At 44.0% G+C, this 21,785-nt stretch overlaps 1 protein-coding gene and 1 long non-coding RNA gene across 9 annotated transcripts in view; both read right to left on the bottom strand.

The window, feature by feature from the left end:
- Positions 1-8,143, bottom strand: part of LOC106802042 (ATP-binding cassette sub-family C member 11-like) — a 237,753-nt gene extending 229,610 nt beyond the window's left edge. For 3 of the 8 annotated variants that reach the window (XM_087420299.1, XM_087420298.1, XM_087420296.1), the window contains exons 1-3: positions 7,997-8,141; positions 3,520-3,667; positions 1,848-2,081 (exon numbers count right to left, since the gene is read on the bottom strand). In XM_087420299.1, the coding sequence (XP_087276425.1) occupies positions 1,848-2,081; positions 3,520-3,667; positions 7,997-8,106 (492 nt within the window). In that variant the 5' untranslated portion in view covers positions 8,107-8,141. Of the gene's footprint in view, positions 1-1,847; positions 2,082-3,519; positions 3,668-7,996 lie in introns of all 8 variants that reach the window. The other 5 variants (XM_087420301.1, XM_087420300.1, XM_087420303.1 and 2 more) reach the window with 4 other exon arrangements.
- Positions 8,144-15,413: 7,270 nt separating this feature from the next.
- Positions 15,414-19,118, bottom strand: LOC147913149 (uncharacterized). The gene is made up of 3 exons (XR_015549171.1): positions 18,988-19,118; positions 17,539-17,675; positions 15,414-16,326 (listed from the first exon to the last, which is right to left on the bottom strand). It is a non-coding gene; the product is annotated as an uncharacterized LOC147913149 (long non-coding RNA).
- Positions 19,119-21,785: the final 2,667 nt, after the last annotated feature.

The raw sequence follows: 21,785 nt of genomic DNA, 5'->3' as shown, positions 1-21,785 counted from the left end.
TCTATGAAGGGGTTTGGGAAATTGGGCCTTGCATACAGCAGGTGCTCAGAACAGAGACATCCACAAAAGGCACCAGGGCAGGCCTCAGTGCAGAAGGTCTCCTTCGCGAGGCAGGTAAAGGCACTGGTTCAGAGCCTGGACTCTGCAGTCAGGCTCTCCTGCTTACCAACCGCGTGACCTTCTACAGGATTCCTACTCTTTCTGTGCCTTGATTTCCACCACTGTGACAATGGGAACAATTAAGAGAAACTACGACCTCAGAGGGTTGTCAGAGGACTGACTGAGCTAACTAGGTAAAGCACTAGGGACAATGTCTGGCTTTCAGGAAGTTTGCAATCACTATGCTGACGTTCCTGAAATAAACAGGAAGAAGGGCTGCCCTGGACCCTTTCACTTCAGCCAAGTGCATCCTCCGTATTCGAGGCCTAACAGAAATTAATAATACAGTTTAATACTTGTGAATCACGCCCACTGTCTACACAATGCATGCATACTAACTCATTTCATCCTATGAGACAACCACCCCAGAAGGTGGGTCCTATTATTATTCCACAGCTTCAGGGGGCTGAACAATTTGTCTAAGGTCACAGAACTAAATAAATGGTGAAGAATAACAGTAATGATGATAACAATAAATATCTAATGTGTGTTAGCACTCGAGGTTAGAGAAAGCATCCACTCGGTGGCAATGGTTAATTCAGCAGGCATTTTGTGGAAAACAGTCCTGCGTAAGTTGGATGCTGGGCCTTTTGAGGGACAGAGTGGTGAATCTGAAATGGTTCTTGTCTTTGAAGGGGGTGCAGAGGAGGGAAGCAGCCAGATTTGTGCTTGGTGTGGAGTGGGGGTGGAGGGTGGGGGTAGAGGTACTGTCAGGAAGGAGAGGACATCTAAACTGGGCCTTGAAGGATGAATGGGATTTTCAAAGGGCAGCGGTGGGGGTGACGTGAGAAACGTTGTCAGGAGGTGGACATGCCTGGTGTGTTGGAGGACTGGAGGTTAGCCCAGCCTGGCTGGAGGGGAGGAAACCAACCCAGGGCTAGAGGAGGGGATATGGGAAGAGAGGAGGCAGAAAGTTCCTGATGCCAGATCATGAAGGGGTTTGGCTTGAGGGTAAGGAGCCAAAGCAGTGCTGCCTCTTCCAAAAACTAAAATGCCTGTTTCAGTACAAAAGAAATCCATGCTCCTCAAGGCAACTGCTAAGCCACAGAAAAATAGGGAAGTTGAAATTACATATATCAAATTCCAGCACCCCTGTGGCTATGGGTGATAAGTTGGAGAATCTTCCTCCAATGTCAGTCAACGTTTGTGTGTATCATGTTGTAGGGAGAGCAGGAACTGACACATCAATAACAATCACCAGGCAGCTCTAAGAACTCCTCTTCTGCAGAGAAGAAAATTAACACTCAGAGTGGTTCTCTGTGATTGCTTTCCCTAGAAGGTTTCCCTGAGCCATCAAGTCCTCATACCCTCCTCCCCAGGCTGACTGAGGGGCTGCACTTTCCAACGTGCTTCTACTCGGAATTTGTGTCTTTTTGTTCACTGCCCTATCCCAGGGCCTAGAACAGGGCCTGGCTCAGAGTAGGCAGTGTTACTGCTTGTTGAGTGAATGGCTAAATACTCTCTATGTCCTCAGAATGAAAGTGGCATCTCCCTGGGTTCTTGCTGACCTGCTTTTATGACCCCAGAGGCAACTGCTGATGTTTATCAACACTCACCCTGGGAACTGCTGCCTTCCTCTGTCTTTCTCCTCTCCTAACTCCCTTTTCTCCCTCCCTTGGCCCCAGGACAGTGATGTCTGGAGGAGCAGCAGGGAAGGATGGCCTCGGTGGGCAGTCCCAGTCACTCACCTCTCCCGTGGTGATGTGTGTTAGAGACTTAAATTGCATTAGCTTCTCGAAGGCAAAGGAGAAAATGGCTGTACGAAACCTGACGCCTGTGCGCTGGTTGAGGACCCAACATGAGCACAGACTCAGAGACTTCAGACACTCGGTGAGAAACAGGGCAAAGCAGAGTCCCACTCCATAGACAATGTTCCTTGACTGCTCTTCGGAATATTCCAGGATCTTTGGTGTAAGCAGCATCTAAAAGGAAGCAGGAGTTTGGATCATTCAGGCCTCCCAGTCCTTCTTTCAGGCAACAAATCTCAAACGTGGGCTGTGGGAGGTCCTCAGGTCAATGTCGGGGGCTTGTTGAATGGTCAAAACTGACTCAAGCACAATCCTGCCTTCAGGAAGGACACAGTCCAGTTGGAGGGGACTCAGAGGTCACACTGACCCAGATCTGAATCCCAGCTCCGCCACCTCGTGGCTGGTCCTGACAGGAACCAGAAGACACACACGCACAGGGCATTTCAGGAGTTAATAAAGTGACTATTTACAAGGTGTGGGCAGAGTTAGGAAATCCAACCAGGGATGGTGGAGCACCATGGAGCTAGTGACAGCAGGGAACTGTTCCCTCCCCAGACCTAAGGGGAGATGGGATGGTGAGGTTACTGGAACCCAAAGGGAGAGAGTCATACAGAAAGGCTCCTCACAGGAGTCTACTCACTGACCTCCAGTGACAGGGAGGGAGGTGCCAGAGGATTACACACTCTGCCCTCACTTGCTCCTTCCCTCCAGTCTCCTGTTGGTGTCTCCCACTGGTCCAACCCAACCAGAGGCCACAGGGCAGGGGGACCCCATTAATGTGATCCACACAGGCCACACACAGGGGCACAGGGCAGGGTGGACAATGGCAGGGAGTGGATATGAAGGGGCAAATGGAGAATATGCAGCACCCTAACTGTCACTCAGGGAACTTGTCTCCGTGGTGTCATCAGCTGTTGTTTCTTCCTGACCCGCATCTGTTCTCCCTTAGCTGGTAACAGCACCTCGGTTTTCCCCTGGGGAGACTGTCACCTGCCCCACTGCATGCAGTCTAGGCTGGATTGTCAACAAAAGTGGCCCACCCTCTGCTGGCCAGCTAGTGAGCATGTGACTCCAGCCGGGGCAAGCAGACTCCCTCTCCGCAATCAAGAGTCTTGGGCTGAGGAGCTGGAGGACAGGAAATAGTCAGAGCCAATTCATCCCAACTATGGTCCACAGAGGATACCATTAGTTCCTGTCCCCACATTTCCAGAGCTGCTCTGCCATTGCTCAAAGCAGCTAGCGTGTACTGAGCCAGGCACAGCTCTAAGTGCTCTATCTACTGTTCTCATTTAATGTCACCCTCTGAGGCAGGTAGCGTCATGCTCTCCATTTTACACATGACTGTTCTATGAGGTCTACCGCCGAAGGTGTCTGGGGGTTCCTTGACAAAACTAAGGCACAAAGGAGGTGAACAAATTGCCCAAAGTCACCCAGCAATTAAGCAGCAGGGCCAAGGTATGAACCCAGGCAGTGGCTGCAGAACTCACACTCCCATTCCTAGCTCTAATGTCCCAAAACGGTCTTCATTTTCTGAGCAATTCCTGGCATGGACTTGAACATGCTAATCCCTAAAGTGTGGAGTCCCCCAAACCTCACCAAGCCCGCCACTTACAGGAGCCAGCACACTCGTAACACAGAGGCAGCAGCCCAGAATCACATTGAAAATAATCCTTGTTCTTTGGAATCTCAGCATCACTCGAAGCACTGAAGCTTTCTCAATCCCATGCCTGGAGACTTCTTCTTCCCAAAGGAGGGGAAGCCTTGGAAAGAGGAAAATTGAGCCAAGTGAAATCTCTCCGCATGTATCACCCAAATGTCCCAGGGCTTGCTGGTCTAGGAGGCTCGTGACAGGAATTTTCAAACATAACAAAAGTAGAGAGAACAGTATAGGGAATCTCCCCAAATACCCATTCCCCAGCTTCAAGAATGATCAACATTTGACATTTTTGTTTTGTCTCTCCTCCCCTCTTCTTGTTTTCTTTTGCTGGAGTATTTCAAGCAAAGCTAGCCCTGGTGGTCTAGTGGTTAGCATTCAGTATTCTCACTGTCGTGGCCTCGGTTCATTTCCCGGTCAGGCCACCACACCACCCGTCTGTGGGTTGTCACACTGTGGTGGCTGTGTGTTGCTGTGATGCTGAAAGCTACGCCACTGGTATTTCAAATGCCGGGAAGGTCCCCCATGGTGGACAGGTTTCAGCGGAGCTTCCAGACTAGACAGACTAGGAAAAAGGACCTGGCCACCACTTCTGAGAAAATATGCCATGAAAACCCTATGACTAGTAGCAGAGCATTGCCTGATACAGCGCTGGAAGGTGAGAGGATGGCTCCAAACACCAAGTAGGGTCCCACTCTGCCGTACACATGGTCACTAGGAGTCGGAATTGACTCGATGGCATTAACAATAATTTCAAGCAAACCCCAGACGTATCATTTCATGTATAAATGCTTCAGCGTGTATCTCTTCAAGATAAGGTATTTTCTATAAAAACTATAGTAATCATAATAATCTTTATTAAAAACTATCATTAATAAATATTAATAGTTACACATTAATAACATAGTGACAGTAAGTCATTAATGGTATTTAATATCCAGCCTGTATTCAGGTTTCTCTAATTATTTTAAAAGTATGTTTTTACAGTTGCTTTGCCTAAATCAAGATCCAAACAGGGTCCACACATTACTTTAAAAGACAGATCTGATAGGCTTCTCGTGTCTCATTTTAATCCGTAACAGTTTCCCCTCCTCTGCATTTTCTGCCATTTACTTCTTAAAGAAATTGAGTTATTTATCCTGGAGAATTCCCCATAATCTGGATTTGTCTGACTGCATCCCTGTGGTGTCGTCTAACATAATCTTCTATCCTCTGTATTTCCTATTAAACTCTAGTTAGACCTAGACGCTGAATGAAATTCAGAATTCAAGTCAGTTGGCAAAAATATCTAATAGGTAAAAAAAATTTAACAGGTGATGTAGTGCACTTCCTTTTGCATCATATCACAAGACACACAATGTCTGATTCCACTTTTAGTAATGCTGAGGTGGATCGGTGGGTTAAGGTGTGTCAGCCTGACTCATTCATTGCCAAGTTCCCCACATCGATGACCATTGCTTAGATCCACTTCCATTAGGCTTGGCAAAATGGGGATTTTTTCTAATTCTATCATTGCTTCTGTATTTAGTAGCTTGAATTTTTCTATAAAAAATAAGTTTCTCTCACCAACTATTTTGTTATCCTGACATACAGTTAGTTGAGTTAGTTGAGCTTCTTCTTCCTTGCTGAGTTATAAAACAACTACTCCATCCAGTGCCCACCAATGTGGACCAGACAATCGGGGGGTCTGTGTCCCAGCTAAGCAAAGCAGAATGTCCTCATGACACCTGTACATGTTAGAGGATTTTATTGCCTATGAACCATGTGACTCAGGCCAAACTGTGGGGCCACCTCTCCTCATTCCTGCCCTACCCCCACATAACACAGTCCACAGAGACAACAAGCTCCAGAGTTGGCTCTCCCTTGACTAAATTAATCCAAGTGTTCCATAGCCTGCCCACGGCTCTCCTAGTAACTCTGTCCATTTCTGGCCATGATTACCAGACTCAGATTCAAAAGACTTAGTTTCAAATTTTTCCTCCTCCATTCGTTAACTATATGACTCAGGGAACATTATTTCACTTCTCTTAGTCCTCGGTTTCTTCATTTGTAAAATGGGGAAATAATATCTGCCCTGTTTATTTCATAACCCTAACATGATGGTCACAGGAGATAATGGATGGGGAAATGCTCTGTTTTTTGTAGAACAATAAAAAATGTGAGGAATTATGAGGGTAATGATGATGAAGATGATGGTAGCGATGATTGTGATGCTGCTGCTGCTGCTAACAATGGTGGTGATGATGATGGTTGGCAGTTTGTCAGCAAATCCTTACAGAAGCCAAAGCAGCTCTTCTGAAGGATTAGGGACAACGCACCCCAGAACTCTGCCTGTTAAATGGTGGACATACAGAAAGAAACCCCTCAAAGTTGTGAATGCATGGATAAACATTTTTTCAAATAATCATCCAAAAATGGAGTGACCACAAAGGTGCTGGTGGACAGACACGGTGAGTTATAGAATCAAAAAAGGAGCACCAGTGAGCTGGAGGTGAATGGAAATAAATCAGGAGATGTTGTACTCACAATGGTTAGGGACGGACAAGCCAACTAACAGTTAACTGGTTGCCTGTCATGCATCGGGCTTTCTTCCAGGTGCTTTAAACTGAATTTATCACCTTTTGATTCTTGCAACAATCCTAGGAAGGACCATGAGGTGAATTTTATGCTCTCCTATTTTATACATGAAGACACAAGGCCCTGAAAAGGTAAGTAACTTGTCTGACATCATGGCTGCTAAGAGGCGAGATTCTGACCGAAATCTGGCATTATCCAAGAGGTGCTCCCTGGAACCCTTTTTTTTTAATGAACAAGTCTGAGAAGCAAAGGGTTAAAGTTTAAACAGCTTTCGTTTTCTCAGTGCCTTAAATACACTAATTTAGTTTGTAAATCTCTGAGGCCTGGCTATAGTTTGCAACGCTTCACGAACTCCCCTTACTACTGAATGCTCTTTTCAGGGAGGGTCTTATGGGACAACCATTTCCTGGAACACATTTGGAAAATGCCACTCTACACCTGGTGTCTCTCAAGGAGTAGCTAGAGGTAGGATCATGAGTACAGGACGTTCAAGTCACTTTTCACCTTTTCCTCATTTGACCCTCATATTCTCTTGTGAGGTGGGTGGTAGAGGAAATGTAATCACACAACTAGTTAGTGGTGGCTCAAGGATTAAGTGACGGGGCCACTAACCCAAAATTTAATGATCAGTGACACAGATAAATGGCTGATCCAGAAGAAAAAGCAAAAGAGATTAGAAACAGTAATTTCTAATGTTCTTGGTTGGGGGGGGGCTGTCCCTGGGCCCTTGGGCAAATCTGATAAAACAGGTGAATTCTTCCTCCAGGAAACGATTTCCAGTGTATATGTACAAAATATGTAAACCATTTCAGGAGATTCATGAACCCCAGGTTGAGAACCTCCAGACTAGAGTGAAGCATCTTGCTACAAAGGAAGAACCAATATTCTCTCGTTGTCAGAGGATGGACCCCACATACTAGTCTCAAGCATCTCTGCTCACCGTCACCCCAAGACATGGTCTTTAACCAACCCAGGGGCTTGCCCAACATGACTTTATCTTTTGGCATTTTTGGCTGAGGCATCATGCACTGACAGCTGGGGGATGGTGTTCTTGTCTAAGCGTTTCTGTAAACCTCAGATCATGAGTGGGGTGAGCCATGACAACATGAGGTAGGAGAACAGGCCAGCATCATCCAGGGACTGAGGGTCAGGAAACCTAGGAGAGAAGTCCCAGGCCATGTGGTCACGCCTGTGATCTAGGCTCTAGAGATGGAAAATAAGTCAAGGGCAAGACTTTGAAGGGATGAATCATAACTATGTAAGAGCCGTAGTGTGGTCGTCTGGATGTACGAAAATGTATTTTTTTCATGACTCTATTATTTGTGATAGTTAAAAACCAGAAACAGTTTTTTAGGTCAAGATGGCGGCGTAGGCAGACTCTGAACTCACCTCCTCCCGCGGACACACTCAATTTACAACTACTCGTGGAAAAATTACCCCTGATACAGAATTGAAAACTGGATAAGAGGAACTCCTGCAACAACGGACAATCCTAACTGAGGTAGAAGAGGCAGAAACTCCCTTCTGGAGAGGAAAAACGCCGCCTTCACAAGCCACAGCGCCTCACGGCCGCCAGGGAGCAGCCCAAAGGTACGCAGCCTCCCTGGAGGTGCGGGGCCATGAGCCAGGGAGGGCCCCCACTGTGGGCATTTTGTGGACCCAGCACAATCGAGACGAGTGGCATAATATCTGACTTTGCCTGCTACTAAAACATTGGGGAATACCCCCAGAAAAGCTGGTTCACAAAGAAATTAAAACCGGCTCTTAAAGGGCCCATGCACAAACTCACCCGTTTCAGAAAGCAACCTAAAATCACCAGAAAGAAAGGTGCAAAGTGCTTTGGTGAAAAGAGACTCACCTGACAGGCCCTGAGTGCATCTCCGTGAGAGGTGAGATCTCTCCAGGAACTGGGACATTGGCGGCAGCCATTGTTGTGGCCTGGTGTGGGCGTGCTGACACAGACGCCATTGGAGTTCTCCCTGGGGCCTGCTAGCCCAGGTCTGCCCCACCCACTAGACCACCGATTTAATCCAGCTCAGCCAGGGAGGGCAGCCCACACTAGAGACTGGCCCCACCCAACAACAAGACCTCAGGCAACTTGTGGGCCTGCATATATTGGTGACTGGATTCTCTGCAGCCTGGCAACTGAGCCGACTTCAGTGTGGCAGGGTGTGCACAAGGAGTGGGTGGAGAGTGTGGGGCGGTGGTGGAGTGTGCGGGGCTCCCGCTGTGGAGAGACTGGGTCCGCTTCGGGAGGTCGGGGCGTGCACACGGGGCAGGACTGTGTTGACTGTGTGTGTGGACCTGTGGGCGGCAGGACTTGACAGCTGCAGAAGACTTGTGCTTCTCAAAGACCCACATAGGGGGTTTGCCCCACCTTCCAAAGCCTGAAACAATTGGGTGCTCCCGTGCCTGAGGCCAGCCCCACCCAGCTGCAATCCTCAGAGAGCTGACAAGAGACCTAAAGGCTGGAGGCTTATAGCAATTGTAAGGCCCTGAGCCTAACAACCTACCACGCTGGGGGCCTACTCACTTAAAAGAAATACTGCAACACAAATGTGGTATTAGAACTTGCAGCCAACTGTGCTGGGGCTCCCCACACCTGATAAAGAGACTGAAGGGCCCACAACAACTACAAGCAGCTGAGCATTACAACAGCTGGCCAGGAGCATAACTCAGCCTCCCTGGGCACCTACAGGGAGAGCAAACAGGCCACAACAGAAGGACACTTGTAGCCCACACAGGGGTCACCCCTGGAACATTGAGAACTGAGGGAAGCACACTGCAGGCCTCCTAAGCCATCACTTACATAAGGTCACCTATCCAAGAGCAGGAGATGTAGCTGACCTACCTAATATGTAGACATAAGCGCAGGGAAAAAGAGGCAAAATGAGGAGGCAAAGGAATACATTCCAAGTAAGGGAATAGGACAAAACCCCAGAAAAGGAACTAAGTGAAACAGAAATGAGCAACCTACCTGACAAAGAGTTCAAACAAAGAGTGTTAAGGATGCTCACTGATGTGGGGAGAAGAATAGATGAACTCAGTGAGAATGTCAACAAAGAAATGGAAGATATAAAAAAGAACCAATCAGAAATGAAAAATACAATACTGGAAATGAAAAATTCACTAGAGGGACTCAAAGCAGAGTAGAGGATACAGAAGAATGGATCTGTGAGCTGGAAAGACTAGAAGAAATTACCTAAGCTGAACAGGTAAAAGAGAAAAGAATTAAAAAGAGTGAGGACAGTCTAAGGGACCTCTGGCACAACATCAAGCACACTAACATCCGTGTTATAGGTGTCCCGGAAGGAGAAGAGCAAGACAAAGGGGCAGAGAATCTATTTCAAGAAATAATAGATGAAAACTTCCTTAACCTAAGGAAGGAAACAGACATCCAGGTACAGGAAGCACAGAGATCCCCAAACAAGATAAACCCAAAGAGGCCCACACCAAGACACATCATAATCAAAATGTCCAGAATTAAAGATAAAGAGAGAATCCTAAAAGCCACAAGAGAAAGTCAAGTTACATACAAAGGAAACCCCATAAGGCTATCAGCTGACTTCTCAGCAGAAACCTTACAGGCTAGAAGAGAATGGCACGATATATTTAAAGTGCTAAAAGGAAAAAACTTACAGCCAAGAATACTCTACCCAGCAAGGTTATCGTTCATAATGGAAGGAGAGATCAAAAATTTCCCAGACAAGCAAAAATTAAAGGAGTTTGTCACCAAGAAACCAGTGCTACAAGAAATGTTAAAGGGACTGATTTAAGGGGAAAAGAGAAGACCACAAATAGGAAAAATTATCTATTTCCATGATGAGAGGGTAATGGATACAAATGCACAAAAAAGAGGTTAGATATGATATCAAAAACGTAAAAGGAGGGAGGAGGGGAGTTAAAGAGTAGAGCTTTCAGACAGAGGTCAAACTAAAGAGACCATCAATTCTGTATAGAAGAAGAAAGGAACAGAGAAGGACTACTAAAACACTGAGAAAAAAAAGTTAAAAACTGGCAGTCAGTACATACTTATCAATAGCTACTTTAAACGTCAATGGACTAAATGCTCCAATTAAAAGGCATAGGGTGGCTGATTGGATAAAAAAACAAGACCCATATATATGCCGCATACAAGAGACACACTTCATACCTAAAGACACTCACAAACTGAAAGTGAAGGGGTGGAAAAAGATACTCCATGCAAATGGCAATGAAAAGAAAGCTGGGGTAGCAGTACTCATATCAGACAAAATAGACTTTAAAACAAAAACTGTAAAAAGAGACAAAGAAGGGCATTACATAATGATCAAGGGAACAATCCAACAAGAGGATATAACACTTATAAATATCTACGCACCCAATGTAGGTGCACCTAAATATATAAAGCAATTATTAACAGACATAAAAACAGAAATAGACAGTAACACAATAATAGTAAGGGACTTTAACACTCCACTTACACCAACAGATAGATCATCCAAACAGAAGATCAATAAGGAAACATTGGCCTTAAACGACACACTAGAACAGATGGACCTAGTAGATATATACAGAGCATTCCATCCAAAAACCGAAGAATACACGTTCTTTTCAAATGCACACGGAACATTCTCCAGGATTGATCACATATTAGGCCACAAAACAAGTCTCCACAAATTTAAGAAGATTGAAATAATACCAAGCATCTTTTCTGACCACAACGGTATGAAACTGGAAATCAACTATAGGAAGAAAATCAGAAAAGCCACAAATATGTGGAGATTAAACAAAATGCTACTGAACAATGACTGGGTCAACGAAGAAATCAAAGAAGAAATCAAAAAATACCTGGAGACAAATGAAAATGAAAATACAACATGCCAGAATTTATGGGATACAGCAAAAGCGGTTCTAAGAGGGAAGTTTATAGCAATACAGGCCTATCTCAACAAACAAGAAAAATCTCAAATAAACAATCTAACAATGCACCTAAAGGAACTGGAAAAAGAAGAACAAACAAAGCCCAAAATCAGTAGAAGAAGGGAAATAATAAAAATCAGAGCTGAAATAAATGAAATAGAAACCAAAAAAACAATGGAAAAAATTAATAAACCAAGAGCTGGTTCTTTGAAAAGATAAAAAAAAATTTACAAGCCTTTAGCTAGACTCACCAAGAAAAAAAGAGAGAAGGCACAAATAAGTAAAATCAGAAATGAAAGAGGAGAAATTACAACAGACACCTCAGAAATACAAAAGATTATAAGAGAATACTATGAAAAGCTATATGCCAACCAATTCGACAATCTGGAAGAAATGGATAAATTCTTAGAATCATACAACCTTCCAAAACCGGATCAAGAAGAAGTAGAGAATTTGAATACACCAATCACCAGTAAGGAGATCGAAACAGTAATCACAAACCTCCCCAAAAATAAAAGTCCAGGACCAGATGGCTTCCCTGGTGAATTCTACCAAACATTCAAAGAAGACTTAATACCTATCTTTCTCTAACTCTTCCAAAAAATTGAGGAGGGGGGGAAGCTCCCTCACTCATTCTACGAAGCCAACATTACCCTGATACCAAAACCAGACAGGGACAACACAAAAAAGGAAAATTACAGGCCAATATCACTGACGAACATCGATGCAAAAATCCTCAACAAAATACTAGCAAATCGCATATAACAATACGTTAAAAAGATTATACAACATGATCAAGTGGGATTTATTCCAGGTATGCAGGGATAGTTTAACATTCGCAAATCAATCAACGTGATACACCACATTAATAAAATGAAGAATAAAAATCACATGATCATCTCAATAGATGCAGAGAAAGCATTTGACAAGATACAGCATCCATTTATGATAAAAACTCTGAATAAAATGGGTATAGAAGGAAAGTACCTCAACATAATAAAGACCATATATGAGAAACCCACAGCTAATATCATCCTCAATGGTGAAAAACTGAAAGCTATTCCTCTAAGAACAGGAACCAGACAAGGATGCCACTGTCACCACTCCTATTTAACATAGTACTGGAAGTCCTAGCCAGAGCAATCAGGCAAGAGAAAGAAATAAAAGGGATCCAAATTGGAAAGGAAGAAGTGAAACTGTCACTATTTGCAGATGACATGATTTTATATATACAAAACCCTAAAGAATCCACCAGAAAACTTTTAGAAGTAATAAACGAATATGGTAAAGTTGCAGGATACAAAATCAACATACAAAAATCAGTTGCATTTCTATACACTAACAACGAAGTAGCAGAAAGAGAAATTAAGAATACCATCCCATTTTCAATTGCAACAAAAAGAATAAAATACCTAGGAATAAACTTAACCAAAGAGGTGAAAGAGCTGTACACGGAAAACTATAAAACATTGCTGAAAGAAATTGAAGAAGACACAAAGAAATGGAAAGATATTCCATGCTCTTGGATTGGAAGAATTAACATAGTTAAGATGTCCATACTTCCTAAAGCCATCTATAGATTCAATGCAATCCCTATGAAAGTTCCAACAACATTTTTCACAGAAATAGAACAAAGAATCCTAAAATTTATATGGAACAACAAAAGACCCCGAATAGGTAAAGGAATCGTGAGAAAAAAGAACAAAGCTGGAGGTATCACACTCCCTGATTTCAAAATATACTACAAAGCTATCGTAACCAAAACAGCATGGTACTGGCACAAAAACAGACACACAGATCAATGGAATAGAATCAAAAGCCCAGAAATAGACCCACACATCTATGGACAGCTAATCTTTGGCAAAGGAGCCAAGAACATACAATGGAGAAAAGAAAGTCTCTTCAACAAATGGTGTTGGGAAAACTGGATAGCCACATGCAAAAAAAATGAAAGTAGACCCTTACCTTACACCATACACAAAAATTAACTCCAAATGGATTAAAGACTTGAATGTAAGACCTGAAACTATGACACTTCTAGAAGAAAACAGGCAGTACGCTCTTCGACATCGGTCTTAGCAACATATTTTCAAGCACCATGTCTGACCGGGCAAGAGAACCAACAGAAAAAATAAACAAATGAGACTACCTCAAACTAAAAAGCTTCTGCACAGCAAAGGAAACCATCAACAAAACGAAAAGACAACCTAACAATTGGGAGAAGATATTTACAAACCATACATCTGATAAGGGCTTAATCTCCAAAATATGTAAAGAACCCATGCATCTCAACAACAAAAAAACTACCAACCCAATTAAAAAATGGCAAAAGACCTGAACAGACATTTCTCCAAAGAAGATATACAGATAGCCAACAGACACATGAAAAGATGTTCAAAATCATTAACTATCAGGGAAATGCAAATCAAAACTACAATGAGATATCACCTCACACCCGTCAGAATGGCCATAATTAACAAGACAGGAAACAACGTGTGTTGGAGAGGATGTGGAGAGAAGGGAACTCTCACACACGGCTGGTGGGAGTGCAAACTGGTGCAGCCACTATGGAAAACAGTATGGAGATTCCTCAAAAAATCAAGGATTGCACTACCATATTATCCAGCTATTCCACTGCTGGGTATTTATGCAAAGAACTTGAAAACACCAATGCATAAAGATACACGCACCCCTGTGTTCATTGCAGCGTTATTCACAATAGCCAAGACTTGGAAGCAACCTAAGTGCCCATCAATGGACGAATGGATGAAGAAGATGTGGTATATATACACAATGGAATACTACTCAGCCATAAGAAACAATGAAATCCAGCCAGTTGTGACAACATGGATAGACATTGAGGGTATTATGCAAAGTGAAATAAGTCAGAGGGAGAAGGTCAAATACCATATGATTTCCTTCATTAAGTAGTAGATAATAACAACAATAAACAAACACATAGAGACAGAGATTGGATTGGTGGTTACCAGAGTTGAAGGGGGGAGGGAGGAGGGCGAAAGGGATAATTCGGCACATGTGTGTGGTGATGCGTTGTAATTAGTATTTGGGTGGTGAACATGATGTAATCTATGCAGAAATAGAAGTATAATGATGTACACCTGAAATTTATACAATGTTATAAACCAATGTTACTGCAATAAACAAAAAATTAAAAAAAAAAACAACAACGAAAACAAAAAAAGATAGAAGGCAAAGAGTTTGATTGTTGCAGTGTACTGTGGAAAGTGTAGTATCTGGAGTCGAGAATGTTTTAATGTGAAATGAGATTTTATAACAAGATTCAGTTCATACTATAAGTTAGTCTTTATAGTTTAGATGAAGGTTATGGGCAACATTAAAATGAGACACCAGCTTGAACTTGATGTGGGAGCCAAAGGAAACTTCTGTAAATTCTTGAGCCGTGAAGTAATATGACAAAAGATAATTCTTAAAAGATCATTTGGTTTATCTCTGCCAGTTGGAATTAAAGAAAGAAAATCTTAGGGTCAGAGAGATCTACTGGGAGTCTATTGTAGCACTCCATATACTAGAGGGTGCAGTGGTTTTAAAATGTGCCCACAAATTCTTTAATATTCCTCCCTTCAAGAGGTGGAGCCTAATTCCTCTCTCTTTGAGTCAGCTAGGCTTAATGACTCTCTGAGTGTATTCTAACAAACAAAATAAAGTAGAAGTAATGGTATGTCACTTCTGAGACTACATCATAAAAAGACATGCAGATTCCCCCTTGCTTTCTCTCTCAGAGTAGTTAGCTGTTGTGTCACGAGCAGCCCTTTGGAGGGGCTTGTGTAGGAAGGAATTGAGGCCTCCAGACAATGGCCATGTGAGTGAGCCTTCTTGAAGCATATTCTCCAACCCCAGTCAAGCCTTCAGATGACTACAGCTCCTGCCAACATCCTGCCTACAACCTCATGAGTGACTCTGAACAGAACCAACTAGCTAAGCCACTCCCAGGTCCCAGACTCTTGGAAATTGTGTGAGATAATAAATGTTTGTTCTTTTAAGCAAAAACAAAACAAAAACCAGAAACAACAAAAACACTCATCAATAGGGGAATTCTTTAAAAAGAAAGAAAAAGTATAGTAAATCCATAAGATGGAAAACAATGCAGAAGTGTCTAAAATTAGATTTGATCTATAGGTAGAACATGGAAAGAGCTATAACAATATTAAGAAAGGGAAAAAAGTGTATTTTTACTTATGTAAAAGAGGAAGAAATAAGAGAAGGTACACAAAACTATATTATATGTAATATATATATCAAATTGTTATATCAAGTTATATAACAATTTATATCAAATTGTTAATAGTGATTGACTTTGAAGAAGGGATTAGAATTGGCAAAGGAACCGGAAAAGAGATTCTCATTGTTTTAATTTTTCTATGTTTTGCTTATGTAACTTTCACAAAAACGATAAAAATGAAATAAAAAGTAAATAAATAATGGGGCCAGCTTGGTGGTGTAGTGGTTAAGTTCATGCAATCCACTTCAGTAGCCCAGGGTTCACCGGTTCGGGTCTTCTGCGTGGACTTACACACTGTTCATCAAGCCATGCTGTGGTGGCATCCCACGTATAAAATAGAGGAAGATTGGCACAGGTGTTAGTTCAGGGACAATCTTCCTCAAGCAAAAATAAGATTGGCAACAGATGGTAGCTCAGTGCCAATCTTGCTCACCAAAATAAATAAATAAATAAGAATGATAAGGTCATATCTCCGGGAATGATTCACAAATAATGATTGCATTAGAGTGTTGGAATTGTGTGTAATTTCTACTTTTTTTCAAAAATTTCTTTATTACTATGTGTTTCAATATGAAGAAAATTCTGTTTAAAAATGATTTGGGGGGGCCGGCCCAGTGGCGTAAGTGGTTAAGTGCATGCACTCCGCTGCGGCGGCCGGGGGTTCACCGGTTCAGATCCCAGGTGCGCACCGGTGCATCGCTTGGCAAGCCATGCTGTGGCAGCGTCCCATGTAAAGTGGAGGAAGATGTGCATGGATGTTAGTCCACGGACGGTCTTCCTCAGCAAAAAGAGGATTGGCAGATGTTAGCTCAGGGTCGATCTTCCTCACAAAAAAAATGTGATTTGGGGGCTGGCCCCATGGCCAAGTGGTTAAAGTTCCACATGCTCCGCCTCAGCAGCCTGGGTTCGCGGGTTCAGATCCCGCGCGTGGACCTACTCCACTCATCAGCCATGCTGTGGAGGCATCCCATGTACAAAATGAAGGAGGATTGGCACAGGTGTTAGCTCAGGGTGAATCTTCCTCACTAAAAAAAAAAAACAAGAAAGATTTGGGGAGAAAGATGAGAAGATAAAAATGCCAAACTCATGGGATGTTGTTTGGTTTTGGGCTATGGCCTTTTTTTTGCACTCTCCAGCCCACTATCTCCTCACAGCCCACCAGCACACACGGCTGAGCATTCTGGGCAAGGCTGGCCATGCCTCTGCCAGAGATGTTGGAGAGAGAAGGGACTGAAGGGAGGGTGAGACACTGCACTAGGGACGTGGGGCCACCTGTGATCGCCAAGGAGGGGGCGACAATCTATGAGCTGGTGCCAGGATTCCAGAGGCCCAACAGAGACACTGCGTCTCTCTGAGATGAGGTTGCCCAGGTGAACTAAGCTTCCACCGTTCTCTGATCTCTGTGGAGATGAGATCAACTCAGTAGAACAATGTAACTAGTACTGACAGGAGATCAGACTTGAAAACAGGGCAACAAATGCAGTTTGTGGATAGATCACAGGGCATTTAGCCTTTCATGGCTCCCCATTTCTCTTAGAATGAAGACCACCATCCTTAATGCAGCCTGTGGGGACGTGCATGAATCTCCACATGTGCCTGCCTCTGCAGCCTCATCTCATGCCACGCACATTATCGCACATGACTCCCCAGCGACACTGGCCTCCTACTCAGTTCCTGGACACATCATGTTGTGTTCCTTCCATCCCAAGGCCAGGCATTTGCACATGCTGTTCTGTCCACCCAGATCATTCTTCCCTTTCCCTTGCCTAATGAAATCTGTTTATCCTCCGAATCTCAGCTAAAATACCACTCAGACCGTATCAAGCTGCCACTGTTCCACTGTCCCTCTGCACCCCCATACTTCTCCATAGCGCCATCCTCAGACAGCTTGTAATCAAACGTGTATTTATGAGTTTACTTGCCTGTTGTCTCTCTCCCCCATGTGAGGTCCATGATGGGCAAGGATCTTGTCTGTCTTGCTCACTGCTACTCCCCCATGCTCTAGCACCGTGCCTGGCACATGCAGGTGTTCAGTGAACCCTTGCTGAATGAATGAATGAAGTGCTGACTGTGCCTCCCTGATGTGCCTCAGGCTGCTCTACAGGTCTTTGGCAGTGGGGGGGTGACATGAGTGTGTCTGGACATGGTTGTGTAACTTTAGGGCGGGGTCTAGGTGTGAGGGTCGGAGGATCATTGCCCTGGTGGCTAGTGCCCCTCTAGGCCCCCTCAGCACTCACTTTGGCTTGGGACGGAAGGGAATCATGGTTCTCCAGGCAGCGTCGTACTTCCCCCAAGGGAGGACCTCCGCCCTGCCCGGTGCCTCAGGCTTCCTCTCCTGCTGGCTGCAGGGGCCGTCTTCAAGAGTGTAAGGTTTCTTGGGAAAGAAAAACCAACAGCGCATCAGTTCCAGACCTCACGGACAGTGTCCTGAGGGAGTGCTGGGCCAGCCACCTAAGGAAGATGGATCTGCCCACACCCAGCCTCCTGAAGAAAGGCTGCCGGAGTCAGACAGAGAAAGGCAAATACTGTATGATCTCACTGACATGTGGAATCTAAACACAACAAAAGAGCTCACAGACAAGAGAACAGAGATGGGGTGGTCGCCAGAGGTGGGGTCCGTGAAATGGGTGAAGGGGGTCAAAGGTACAAACTTCCAGTTATAAAATAAGTAAGTCATGGGGATGTAATGTGCAGCCTGGTGACTGTAGTTAGTAACACTGTATTGTATATTTGAAAGTTGCTAAGAGAGTAGATCTTAAAAGTTCTCATCACAAGAAATAAATTGGTAAATATGTGTGGTGATGGATGTTAATGAGACTTATTGTGGTGATCTTTCTGCAATATATACAAATATGGAATCATTATGTTGTACACCCAAAACTAATATACTGTTATATGTCAATTATATCTCAATAAAAATAAATAAATAAAAGAAAGGTTGCCCGGTAGGGAATGAGCACTGGGCCAAGAGTCCAGACAACTGGGTCCAAGACCTGGCCCTGCCCCCTATTCACTGGGTGACACTGGGCAGATCGCTCCACCTCCCTGGGATTTTTCTGTCAATAAACACGATAGACAAGAATAAAGGGTCCTACAGTTAGTCACTCACAGAATGTGAGACTAAGTCACCTTGTGATGTAAACCTACTGCAAAGAAATCAATAATTCAAAAGAAAATCCCAAAACATTGCATGTTACCCTTTTGAAAGTGGGAAACAACTAAAACAAAAAGGTATATCATCTCTAGGACTTCATGTAGAATAAATAATACTACCTTATAAGCACAGCAAGGGATCAATGGGAAAAGACTTGAGACAGTGGTTACTTCAGGTGGAGAGAGTTAGGGAACGGGATGGAGGAAGACCAAGGCTGGAAGTGATTGTCAAGGCCCAAGCTGGTGAGCTGATGGGTTTACAGTTGCTGATTATGTTATTATAAGTAAATACATAGAAAAATAGTTAAAGGATGAGAGAGAGGGATAGAAAGATAGGTAGCTAGAGATAGGAACAGTGAAGGTGTGTCCTGACAAAAGAGTATGATTCATCTAATTGTGGAAGCCTGAGGACCGTTAAAAAAAAATCAAGGTTAAATAAATATGGGACAAAATCCTTGACCTAATTTATGACCATTGTGAAGACCCTGTCACCTCAGTTCCCTGGTGCTGTGATGCAAAACAGATCTACTTACATAGCTAAGTCCTGAAGCCACGTCATCGCCTATGTCCAAGCTGAGATTCACGAGGCCACCAGAAGAGCTGGGAACCCAGTATATACTCCTCCTGGTCATTTTCAGTTGTCCTGACAATTCTTTGTTTCCCAGAATCAGAGAATCTGAAAAGGCAGCAGGAAGGAGCAGCTTAGATCCAGCTCTGAGCAGCCAGGAGGGCGGACATCACCCTGCAGGGATTGTGCCAGGGCCACACAGAGGGTTGGGCCATTGTCACAGCACCTGCTCTTCCCTCTGCCTATAACAGACTTGGCTCCCTCTTTATAAACATCTGCTCAGGCCTCAGCCCAAGATCACTTAGGGTAAACCATCTCTAACAACCCATTCCCAGCCCCACAGCCTGGGGCCAGGTCAGTCTCCCTTGACATCTCCAAGGCCTACTCATAAACACGCTTCTTTCCTTACCCCAGTTTGTAATTGTACATTTCTGTGCATCATTATTGGTTTAGAGTTCAGTTGCTGCACTAAACAGAGATCCTCACGAGGACAGGGCCTGTCTGCTTTGCTCACTGCGGAATCCCCGGGGACTGGGACAGTGCTGGAAGGACAGCAGGGACCAATACATGAATGGATGGGTAAAGGAGTGAAAGAAATGCAGTTTGGCACTCTCTGACTCACGGTTTTCACAGACTCAGGGGAGGGCACACTTTAGGAAACTTAAATAACCAAGGCATCTAAAAAAATGTTAATATGTTTTTCGTTTTGCCTTTCGGAGTATGTGACTCGCTCCTAGAACATCCATGTGCCTTGGGGGTGGGGGGGAATGGTCATTGGGAATATTTTGAAAGAGAAAGAAAGTGAACATCAGGGCCAGCAACATGGGGTATGACTGGGACCTCACAGGGCCCCGTACCCAGAAGGGCCCCAGGCTTGTTTGAATGCTCTGCTGTCAACATCTTGAAATTCTTAATCATTTTGCACTGGGCCCCACAAATTATGTTTTTTGGTCCTGCTGTTCAGATACAGCTTTTGACGTTCAAATATTGGATTGTGCTTCAAGTAAATAGACTTGCAGACTAGCCTATTGTCTTGGGAGAAGATTCTCTAAATTCCTTTATCCCACTCCCTCCCATCCATCTTCCTTTCAGCAAATCACAACAAAATCTGGTAAACTCACTTTCTGGAATTCTCCTGTACAGTGTATAAGAGAGACCCCCAGCCATGGCACCAGGCCATGAGGTATACTTGCCATGCAATGGTAGATGTGAACCTTTTGGGGATGATGGAAAAGAAAAAAGAGAGAGAAGGAGGTGTGTTAGATAAGAAAGGATGTCACACACTTCTTGTTTAAGACTCTGGGAAGAGGCCAGTTTTCTGGCTGCCACAAACCAGTCTAGGACATAGACACACTAAAGTAAAATTGGCATGATTCAATAGAAGGAGGCCCTGGGGGTAGGACCATGGTGTACTGCTGTACTGTTTATTCACTACACAAAGGTTCCCAGGGGAGGGAATGGCAAGCAGGAGAGGGAGATGGAGACAGCCAGTTCTAGATTGCAAGTCATGCACCCTAGCAATGGGCTGTGTCCGTGGCGTGCTGATAACTGTTTGTATCTGTAACTAACCTATGGTTGCAATGGGTGAACGAGTGGATTTCCAACATGAATGTTGCTCGACATTTTACTTTATGTTAACGAGTAAGAGGAAAACGAAACATCAAAGATGTTTGTCGGTTGGATCTTCACCGATTTGCCAATGACCTGAGTAACTTTGCTGAATTGTTTTCAAACACTGGAAGAATATTTCCTCATTTTTTGGTACTCTTCTCAATGTAATGGCTACAGGCACCACACACTTGGTAGATCTAATCTGCAATATTAACATTTCCTGCATTTATTTCTTAAGCCTAGACAATCAACAAAATAATAACACAAGACATCATCGATAGTATTTCTACCAGACAGATACAATAGATATAAATAACTCCCAAAGTACAAGCAATAGCAAAATGTAGTAAAATAATGAGGTGATAAATTTTGAGTTTGACTTTTGTCTTTGATATAATATATTTAGTTGTAAGTTTAGATAATTTAAATTTAATAATGTTTGCGTTTAACAACTGGTCTCTCAACATTCCAGAAAATTGGACAGTTGGTTCTCATGAACCAGAATGGACAGGCTCCAGCAGACCACTGCTGCACCCATCTGGAAAAAGTGGTCCTTTTTTCTAAATCCTCCTCCCATCAGGGACACCTTTTTCCAATTCACTCCCAAGTGCTCTGTGGGTTATTGCAGGCTGCACCGGGGGAGTAGCTTTCCTGGCTCCCCTGTGGCGCGGATGGGGACACAAAGTAGCTAAACGTCTGGGTGAGGGCCTTGCCAGAGGGGGCCTAGGGACCACAAATCAGTGAGAAGCAGGGGAGGGTCCTGGAGGGCAGTATGGTGCCAGCAGGGGCCCAGCAACCCTGGCAACACCACCAGGCCATGAGCAAGGCAAAAAGCATCCTTGAAGGCCTACACCAGATCCTCCAATGACAGCAGAGCCGGCAGTGACCAGGTGAACAAATGACATCACCTGGGAAGCCGAGGAGCGGAGGACACCATGCCCAGGACCCTGACTCTTCCTCTGCCAGGCGACAACTCTGAGACTGAGTGTCACTTATGGTAACTATGTAAATGACTGGATTAAACAAGGTCTCAAAAGGGTAAGCCTCAACATTTATTCTCTCCTCATTAACCAGCAGGTAGGGGCTCAGGAGGCAGACTAGATTCTTCGAGGCCAAGTAAAGAAACGAGATTTTCTCTCACCTTTCAGCTAT

This window comes from Ceratotherium simum, chromosome 30 (genome assembly GCF_057802395.1).
Source record: "Ceratotherium simum simum isolate JZ-2026a chromosome 30, ASM5780239v1, whole genome shotgun sequence".
Lineage (NCBI taxonomy): Eukaryota > Metazoa > Chordata > Mammalia > Perissodactyla > Rhinocerotidae > Ceratotherium > Ceratotherium simum.
Note: the sequence above shows the minus strand (reverse complement) of the source record. Positions and strands in the feature narration are given on the sequence as shown.